The sequence below is a fragment of the Octodon degus genome, unplaced genomic scaffold, assembly GCF_000260255.1.
Source record: "Octodon degus isolate 3935 unplaced genomic scaffold, OctDeg1.0 scaffold00081, whole genome shotgun sequence".
In the NCBI taxonomy this organism is placed as follows: domain Eukaryota; kingdom Metazoa; phylum Chordata; class Mammalia; order Rodentia; family Octodontidae; genus Octodon; species Octodon degus.
Window position 1 is genome coordinate 7,756,665 of NW_004524657.1, and position 10,268 is coordinate 7,766,932.

At 31.9% G+C, this 10,268-nt stretch overlaps 1 protein-coding gene across 1 annotated transcript in view; it reads left to right on the forward strand.

The window, feature by feature from the left end:
• Tfg (TRK-fused gene) overlaps window positions 1-10,268 on the forward strand; it is a 36,780-nt gene that overhangs the window by 5,813 nt on the left and 20,699 nt on the right. The window contains exons 3-4 of the mRNA XM_023721296.1: window positions 1,607-1,690; window positions 6,502-6,648. Of these exons, the coding sequence (XP_023577064.1) occupies window positions 1,607-1,690; window positions 6,502-6,648 (231 nt within the window). The remainder of the gene's footprint in view (window positions 1-1,606; window positions 1,691-6,501; window positions 6,649-10,268) is intronic.

Below are 10,268 nucleotides of genomic sequence, written 5' to 3' on the forward strand. Positions count from 1 at the left end.
ATATATAGAGAGAGAGAGAGAGAGTGAGCAAGCATTATTCTTAATTCATACTACTGTCGAAACAGAGAGAGCAATTGTGTACAATTTGTAGATCTTCAGTGTGGAGTGTCCTCTAAGACATTTGTCCTCTATGTGTAGTTACCACATTGTATTTCTATTTTGTGGTGTTTTGAAGCTGTTGTAGTATGAATACCTATGGGAGGCTGAGACAGTACAATAGCAAATTCAAGGTCAGCCTGGACTGTATCAAAACACCAAGACCTTGTCTCAAAACACCAAACAACAACATAAAAGTTTTGAATTTTTTTTTTTTTTTTTTTTTTTGGTACCAGTGTAGTATATTTTATTGGGCACAGAGAGGAGAGATAGCTCCTGTAAAGTTTTTGCTGACAGAGATGATACTCTTTCTTTTGTGGGATTCAGTGAATAAAAAAAAAGACAACTTACGGCTGGCCAAATAGTTCAGCGGATTAAAGCACCTGCTTAGGCAGATACAGCCGCTGGGGTTCGATCCCTGGCATGCTGTGCCAGCCCTGCCCTGAGATGGCAATTGAGATTGGACCAAGTGGTACATGCCTGTAATCCCAGCTCTTGGGAGGCTGAACACAGGCGGATCACTACGAGTCCGATCTACGTAGTGAGACCTTGTAGACCCTGTAGATGCTGTACTAAAATAAAAAAAAAAGAGGCAACTTACAGGAAGTTTTATTTTCTTATAGCTATCCTTTATTGTTATAAAAATGTGTTTATGATTAGAGATGAGAGTTGAACATCAAACGTATGTGTTGAAGGAAGTGGATCTGATTATAAGGAGCTAAGAACAATTTTGAAGTGCTTATGTATGAGTTTTATTGCCCTCTTTCTCCTAAATCTGCTTGAGTTTAAAATCAGAGTAGCAGACCATCCTTACAACAGATTTTAAGCCTTGCTCAGACAAATCTTAACCTAACTTTGTGAAAATATGCTGCAAAGACCCCTGACCAGCTCCTTATTTGTGACTGCTTTTCTGTTTTTGCTCTCTAGAGAACGTTTTTCTCTTAAATCCTTTGAAAACTCTTAAAACACAAAATTTGTATGCTAGTTACAATATTTTATCTCTGGGATCTGGAGGATTTCACAGTTCTCTGTGCAAGGTGGTAGTTTTTTATCTTAGTATCAAAAAGGTCAGTGATAAAAAATTATTCATTTATTAAACTACTTTGTAAAAAAAAAAACCTTTATGGCTTCTATATGACTTTCCTTATGTTCATACTAATTTGTTGTATTTCATACTAATTTGTTGTATGTTCATACTAATTTGTTGTATTTAGAATTTAGGTTTGAACTTTGTGAATCCTTACTACCTTTGGTTTTGATAGTTTTTGAAATAGAAAGATTTCAGTCTAAAGCAGTTTTAATATTGCTGTAGTAGTAAAAGTACATAGTGTACTTTAACTACTATACTTTAACCTTAGCAAAATTATCTTTCTTAACAAAAATATATTTGCTTTAAGTTTCTAATGAGAGATTTTAATTATGCTCTGTGGTTATACATTTTGGATTTTAATTATACATTTGTCTTCATTTTCTACTTTTACAAATCTTAAACTTTTTTCTTACATTTCAGATGGAGATCTTATAACAATTTTTGATAGTTCTGACCTTTCCTTTGCAATCCAGTGTAGTAGAATACTGAAACTAACATTATTTGGTGAGTAGTAAACTTTCTAATACATTTACAATTTGTTGGAATTTTATTCAAAACTTTAGGGTTTTTTCTTTTAAGATCTTAGAACATTCAAAAGATTTTTAAGATTTTACATTGAAGGAGTGATTTTAAGTTGCTTGAAGCTTTCTTATGTGATAGAAGTATAATCCAGTAAGAACAGTTAAGATTATTTTGTTTCTTGAAATTAGATATAATTTAGGTATCTTTAATACAACATTGTAGTTTGATACAGCCATATCAGAATTTTTGAGTTAGATTATTTGTGTTTCTAGAAAATGACTAGAAAATTGATATGTTTTTATGTTGTATGTGTGCTTTGTTACCTTAAATAACAATTTGTGCCACTTGTATATCAGATTAAAAATAATTCCAGGGCTAAAATTCTGAGTTCTCTAAGACTTTATAGTTATCTTTTATAATATGATATATTTTATTTTGAAAACAAAGTGATAAATTTTAATCTTTTAACGTTTCATGTAGATCTTCATAGATTTATAAGGCAGAGGGACTGGGGTCTTGGCTCAGCTGTAGAGTGCTTCCCTGCCACGCATAGTACCCTGGATTCACTCTTCAGTATCACAGAGAAGAAAAAAAGACACTTGAAAGAGTTAAAGAGCTGCCCAATTTTCCTTAGTGTTTTATTTAGCATTTTTTTAAAAAAATGGTTATACTGAACATTAGTGTTTTATAAGATAAGGTCAAGGTCTGTTAATGTAATTTTATCAATTTGTCTTCATCTAGGAAAGACTACTGTGAGACTTCAAAAAGTACAACTTGTTTAAAAAATGTTTTAAAAAGTATCTTTTTACAGTAATGAATCCAAAATTCTACTGTTGGCCAGGTATAAGGTAGTTCATATTATTTGAATCTCCCTTTTTCTACAAAGCATTGAGGGCACATTAGACAAACTGTTTGAAATACATTTTTTTTGTTACACAATTAGGCTTTCCCAAGAAAGTTGATGGCCTAATAAATAGAACTAAAAACCAAGACCTCAATACCGAAAGCTAACGCTTGCAGTGTTATTGGTAGTCCTGCTAAAGAATTTAGCTTCTATAATAGAATAAATTGTTATTTGGTGTCTATGTAATATAGGTCCTGGACCCTAGAACCTCAGTAGGCTGTACTTTAAAAGAATATTTTGGAAAATAAATCTCTTCCTTGGCACATGAAAGGTCAAAGGAGTTTTGACTATTATGTGATGGGCTGTCAGCTCTTTGGGAGGTCTTCCTTAAGACCTGTAATTACTACTGGAGGCTGGGCTTAAATTTAAACTATATGGTTTGGATCCTGTGAGCTCAAATAGTACCATAGGAAAGAAAATAGAAGATACATCCTAGAGATTATTTTTTTCTTGCCCATTAGAAGAAACCATAGAATAAACAAATCCCCCAGCTTAACACAATATTTTTGGAGACAAAATAATACTTTTAAAAGCCATAAGTCAAAGAAGAAACTATAAAGGAAATTAGAGAGAGATAATAACTTGTATATAACAGATTTTGGAGGATGCTAAAGTTATTCTGGGGCTATTTATAGCCTCATTTATCTTGTTAAACTGAAGTGGAAATATATAATTTGTGTATTAAGTATAAAAAGTTACAAAAAGATACAAAAATAAATCCAGATATGTTTTCAGGAAAAAATAATGAACAGAAATGAACTAGAAGTCAGGGAGTTACTATAGTTAATAATTTTTAATATGGTACAATTTTACGGTAAGCCTCTGCTGAGAATAGAAAGATAAAAAGAAAATGCAAATAAGCAATATTGGGAATGAAAAAAAGCTTAACTATAGTTTACAATATTTTTGTTATGAATATTGTGACTTACTATTTAAAAGCAGGTGACATGTACAATTTCTCTAAGTAAACTTACTGCAGAAAATGTTTCAAGAAATTGGAGGAATTGATTTCTCCAATGAATATTATAGAGAGTGAATCAGTTGCACTAGCAAAAATTTAAGGAAAAGTTGATTCCAAATTAGATAAACTATCCTGGAAAATTGTCAAAGACAGTATGAACTAACTTACGGTGTTAGTATAACCTAAGCATAACTAAATATCACATTTTCCTCTGAAAAACCCAAGGAAAATGTACTGTAACTGATGAACTTAGATGAAAATATTAAATAATATTAACAAATAAGATTCAGTATTGAGTGTGAAAACATGAATTGGCCATGACTGAAGTCCAGGGGGTATAAGATGGCTTTACATAGGAAAATCAAATACTACTTTCTGTATAACAAGTTGAAGGAGAAAATTGAACCATATTCTTTGTATAGAAAGAAAAAGTTCACACATGAATCATATTTAACAGTCATAGCAACCAAGAATAAAAGTTCTTTAACCTCATATAATGAATCTGTCATGTAGAGCAATTATCATACAACAAATATGCACCCTCATCTGAAAAAATTATAAAAGGTAACTAGAATACTAATTATAATTATATACATCAAAAAGGATAATTTGAATGACATTTTTGTTCTAGACATAGTATAAAACATTAAAATACTAAAACATTCTTTAAAACCACATATAGGATTATAAAAGCAGAGTTCTTAAAAGTTCTGGTAAGATGCACATCAGTGTGCTCAGATAGAGACCACTGGGAACACATGTGTAATTGAACAAAGTTGGACCTACTGATTTGCTGCAGTAAGGAAGAATGAGCTCCAGGAAGAATAATGGGGTGTCTGAATGTATGTTAGAAATTTTTGTAGGTATTAGGTAATTTGGGGTAAGTTCAAGGAAGTAGGGCTCTGCCCTTGATTGAATGTTATCAGGAAGTGGGAGCAAGTCTGATTATCTTAGTAAATAGAAAGTAAGAGGAATGAATCTTACTAAATCTCCTGTAGAAGGTGGTAAGAATGAATTCAGGCTATAGCTGCAGTTGGTAAAATAGTTACTTAGATTTGGGTTAAGTGGATGTTTGGTCATTTTTATAGTTTGGTCTTGTTCTTGTTTCTCTCTGAATTTTCATGATTGTGGAGTAGTCTTGTCTGATGTTGATGTTCTTTGAAAATGTTTGTGTTCAACAGGAAGTAACACACAGCCTTTCTCTGCGTGTTAATCTGACTTCTGGCAATATTAAAGCATAACTCACAGTACCAGACTAGTTCCTGGCTATAAAGAGCTTCTTTTTGTCCTTCTTGGTACTGGAAAGAAATAGTACTGTCTAGTGAAAGTCAGTGATTAATTGCTGTAGGTAGAAGATAGTGTTGAACTTCCATACAACAGGGAGTTTGTGAATTAGTGGTGGATTATTCTCTAAAAGCTTGTATGGGTGCTGTAATATATGAAACAGATAATGAAGAATCTCCCTGAACCTTTTTATCACATAGCTGTTCTTTTCTAACTATACGTTTCTGAAGTTTGTATGTATGTGTATATAGTAATGGATATAATAATTGATAAAACATTTTAATCTATGAACTGCTACATTGAGATTTATGTTCAGAGCCCCCCCCCCCCAGTCTAGTAGTGATAGTCTTTGTCAATATATACAGGATATCACTTTTTAGTCAACTGAAACTCATTTGGACAAAGTGGGTAATTAAATAAAGTAATGTGGCCTTGATTTAAAAAGCAAAAGAGCCAATTCTTGTAAAGTAATTTTTGGTTTTGTGGATTATGTGCTGTAAAACAATTGCTTTGAAGGAAAATGTTGACATAGGTTTTAAATATATCTGCAGATACATTTTTAATAGGTTAGTTTTTTTAGAACAGCTATTTTCATTAACTTTTTTAAAATTAAGACTAGGCAAGGAGAATAGATTTATCAGTCACATATCTTAGCATTGTGTAGAGAGGGGCTGGGGAGATAGCTCAGTAGTATAAGTGCTTGCTTGGTGATCACAGGGTCCTAAATTCAATCCCCAGTACCACAAAAATCAATCAATCAATCAATCAATCAATCAATCACTCACTCATCATGTAGAGAGTAAATTGTGTTTGTCTTATTTCAAGAATACTGAGTATTGTAAAATATAATTAAGTTACAGAATTTCTATTTAAAGTGATATCAGTTAAACTTAATTTCCATTAAAATAGAACTTTCATCTTACTATAGTTGTTTTTTATTTATTTATGTATTTGGTACAGGTGCAGCTCAGACTTGTAGTGGTCCTCCTGCCTCAGCCTCCCTAGTGCTGGGATTGTAGGCACGTGCCACCATGCCTGGTTTTGCTGAGCTATCTCCCTGGCCCAGTTGTTTTCTCTAATAAACTTTTTACTAGTAAATTCATAAATTTTAGTTCTCACATCAAAAAAAGGCTGATGAATTTCTTTGTACAAAAAAATAGGTTATTATGAATAAAGAATTCTTTCTTTTAACAAATTAATTAAGGAACAATAGGTATCTTGTTTAATTTGATTTTGTTTCACTTTTTAAATGTATTTTCACTTATTGCATGTTCTATTGATGTATGTCCTTTTTATTTTTATTATTTATTTGGTTTTTATTAATTTTATTGAGAAACAAATAACAATGAGACAGTTTCAAAACCAATTAATAGGACAGTTTCAGTAATGAATACATTGCATATTGTTGTTTTTGTAGTGCTTATTCATAGTACAAGATGCAGACATGATATCCTGTCCAAACACTACTAGTACAAATCTTTCTTCTCATTGAATTGAGAAAGTAGCTGTATATCCATCCTATTTTGTATATACAGATATGAAATTGTCCTTCATTTGTATGCCCTTTTTTTGTTTAGTTTTGTCAGAGATGAGTATTCCATTGCCATTTAAATATTGTAGGTTAAACTAATGATTTTATTTCAGTTAATGGCCAACCAAGACCCCTTGAATCAAGTCAAGTGAAATATCTCCGTCGAGAACTGGTAGAACTTCGAAATAAAGTGAATCGTTTACTGGATAGCTTGGAGCCACCTGGAGAACCAGGACCTTCTACTAGTATTCCTGAAAATGGTAAAGTGAATCCATTTTAGTCTGATTTATTGTTTTTATTGCTTAGCAGATTGTTTTAAAAAGCACTCTCATTTGATGGGAGTAGGATAGCACCCTCAGTGTCACTACTTATCCATGCCTTGGACTCTACCTCTGTTCATGTCTGTGTTTCCAAACTTGGCTGTTCATTAACATTACTTGGAGGGTATGTTATACCAATCCCTGGATCTCATCAGATTTATTGGCAGGTAGTAGTAGTCTATGGGTATTTAACAAGTAGTCTTATACTTATGGATTTATGTTGTAGGTCAAGTTTTCAAATTCCTTTAACTCATCGGCTCTTTTGAATGTAACTGAAAATTAATAAATTTTAGAAATTTAAAATCATTCCATGAGTGTTACATAGAATATGAAATAATTTCAAATAAAAATGGTGTATTATAGTTCTTTTTTTGTGTTACTAAGGATCGAACCCAAGGACTTCATATGTGAGGCAATATTAAGTTACATCCATAGCCCACTGTAGTTTTTTTCTTTTTTTTTGTATTTAGTGCAGGGTCTACAGGGTCTCACTACACAGATCAGACTTGTAGTGATTCTCCTGTTTTCAGCTGCCCAAGCGTTGGGATTACAGGTGCACACCACCACACCCAGTCTCAACTGCAGTCTCAGCGCACCCAGGGGTTAGGGCCAGCATTGCAGGCCAGCATGGTTCATTTTAAACATAATTTTTAATAATTATAAAAAGAAAGACTGACATTTTTCCATTTTGTAGATGTGCACATTGATGTTGATGTAAGATGTTGACAAATTTGGAGCTAACATAGTTTTGGGACCAATTTTATTTTAAAATATAGATTGAAGTTTACTGTGTATCTTTCTTGATTATAGCTTAAAAAACTGCTTTCTTCAACTTTTAAGAGTCTCATATTGCACTTAAGATGAATTTTTTTAAATGAATTTTTATAATTTTCAAATAATTTTTTATAGTCTGGAATGGTACACATAAGCAGTAAAATCATTTTTGTGGTAAACTCGCACATGTAATTTCTTGGAACCTTTAAGTTATAAGGTACTAGTCCATATTTGACCCTTAAATAATTTGCAAGTTTTAGTTTTTTATTTATTTATTGCTTTTTTTGTTCTAAGGATTGACTCCAAAATCTTGGGCCTGTTACACAATGTTCTACCACTGAGTTATACTTTACCTTCTTGGTTTTCTTTCTTTAATTTAGTTGAAGTTTAAAACTACATTTTCTGCTATTTCCTTCTTTATTTTAGCCCTGTGAAATTATGTTAATGGGAAGTACTCAGTAAAAACTGGGTTATTGCTTCATACTTTATTTTTATTTTTTTAATTTTAATTTAAAAAAAAAATATTTATTTAGTACAGGTTTCACTAGGCAGCTCAGACTCATAGTGATCCTCCTGTTTTCAGCCTCCCCAGTGCTGGGATTACAGGCATGCATCACCACGTCCAGACTCTGTTGCTGGTTTGGTATGCCTGAGGGTGGGGCCAACATGGCATGCTGTACTGAGGATCAAACCCCATCCCTGTGCTTGCCTAAGCAGGCGCTTAGTCCTATGAGCTATCTTGCCAGCCCTTATTGCTTAGTAATTTATAATTCTTCTCTATTTCAGAATATATTGAATACTGAGATACTTTAATGAGATCCTCTTAATCACCTTTACAGTGAAAGCTTTTATGTTTCAGGTCTAAGCAGATTTTTTATTCTGAATTCTACCTTTGTAAATTGCCCTCCAGTTTTAGATCAGAATCTAATGAAAATTTTAGAATGCTTTTCCAGAAAAGGAATGAAATTGGTGAATAAGATAGATAACTGGTAGACCTATTTTAAAAAAGTATTTCATTAGCATTCCTGCCACCCTAGATCTAGGAAGTGTTAGGAATAGAATGAGAGTTTCCTCCTAGTGTGTGCTAGGGCTGCTCATTCTATTTGGTACTTATACTTGTTTTACAAGATTATTTTTGTAATGACCACGGGGATTATCTGATGTTCATTTACTTGCTTAATAGCAAAAAAATAGATAATTATCTATTGAGTAAATGGTTCTTATTATCTACTTTTGTTGTTGTTTTGAGACAGGATCTCACAATGTAGTGGAAGCTGGCCTTTAACTTGCTTATGTATCTCAGGCTAGCCTTCAGACAGCAGTCTTTTTGCCTCATTCTCCTGAGTGTTGGGATTACAGTTATGCATGACCACATCTGGCTGTTGTTTTGTTTTGGATGTCTTTTTTAATATCTTGGCCATGGATCCCATTTGTCATATGTAGTTTATTCATGAGTTCCTTTTTTTTATAAGGTATAAAATGCATCTTTCAACTATCTTATCCTTAAGGAAAAAGGCGTTACTATAAATTTAACCTCACAATATTTAAAATTCCACATTCTTCATTTCTTCTATGTAATTTTAAAATATATCCCAAACACATTATTTTAGCTATTTTAATAAATAATTTAGTAACTAATATGTATATAACAATAACAAAAGTGTTGTATGTACTCCTTACAAAATATTATGTGTGAATTTTGTTTGGCTTGATTTCCATGTCATTTAATAATGGACCAATAGAAAATAGAAATAAAACATAAAAAGTGAAATAATTTAGTTACTCTTACTGTTTTTTTTTCAGTTTTTTAATTTAGAAATTTATTGTTTAATCCACAGACTTCATATAGCTTTAGTTTAAAACACTATTTCAAAGTCCAGGCCCTTCTTCCAACTTTCTTTTATTCTTTTGGAAAGTAAAACCTTTATTAGTACAATTATTATTTCTCTTGTGCCCAGTACATATCTAGTACTAAAGTACAAGTCATAGGACCACAACAAAAAGTAATTTTTTTTTTTTTTGCTTGCTAAGGAGCTTCTGTATTTACATGGATGATGTAATAATATCTTTAAATTAAAATTTATTATAAAAGACACATTGTCAATAATCCCTCATAATCTTTCCCCTCGCTTCAAACACATTTATTTTATATTGTTCTTGCCACTTTCTGAAGCAATTCACCAAGTTCTTTACATGAGTGCTTTTGTTGCAATATTATAATTGGATGTCTTGAATTGATTCCAACATGTTTATTTTTCATAGTCATTTTAATTTTTCGAAAAGCAGGAAGTTGTACAGTGCTAGATCTGGTAAAGATAAATGACATTGTATTATTTTTATGAACTTGCCTTTCCGTTAAACAGTATGTATACTGTGGTAGCGTGTACCATAATTATGATCACATTTTATTAAAACACCAACGAAGGACCACTTGCAAAATTGCTTTAGGAAATGACAATACAGTAAATGAGTTTGAAGTGAGGGATGTGGTTTACTTTGAAGGGGATTAATGACAATATCTTTTATTGTAATACATTGTTAAAAATTTACACATTCTAAATATTTTGATCCACAGTTATATATCTGTTAATTCTTTTTTTTCTTTTCAAAGTTTTATTGATAAACATATAGCAATGAGACAGTTTCAAATCAAATTGAAAGTACAGTTTCAACAAATAATACACTGCATATATTCTTCTCAGTGGTTAATTGCTGTACAAGATGCAGACTTGTGATCCTACTTACAAACACCATTAGAACAAATCATTCTATTCATTAAGAGAATG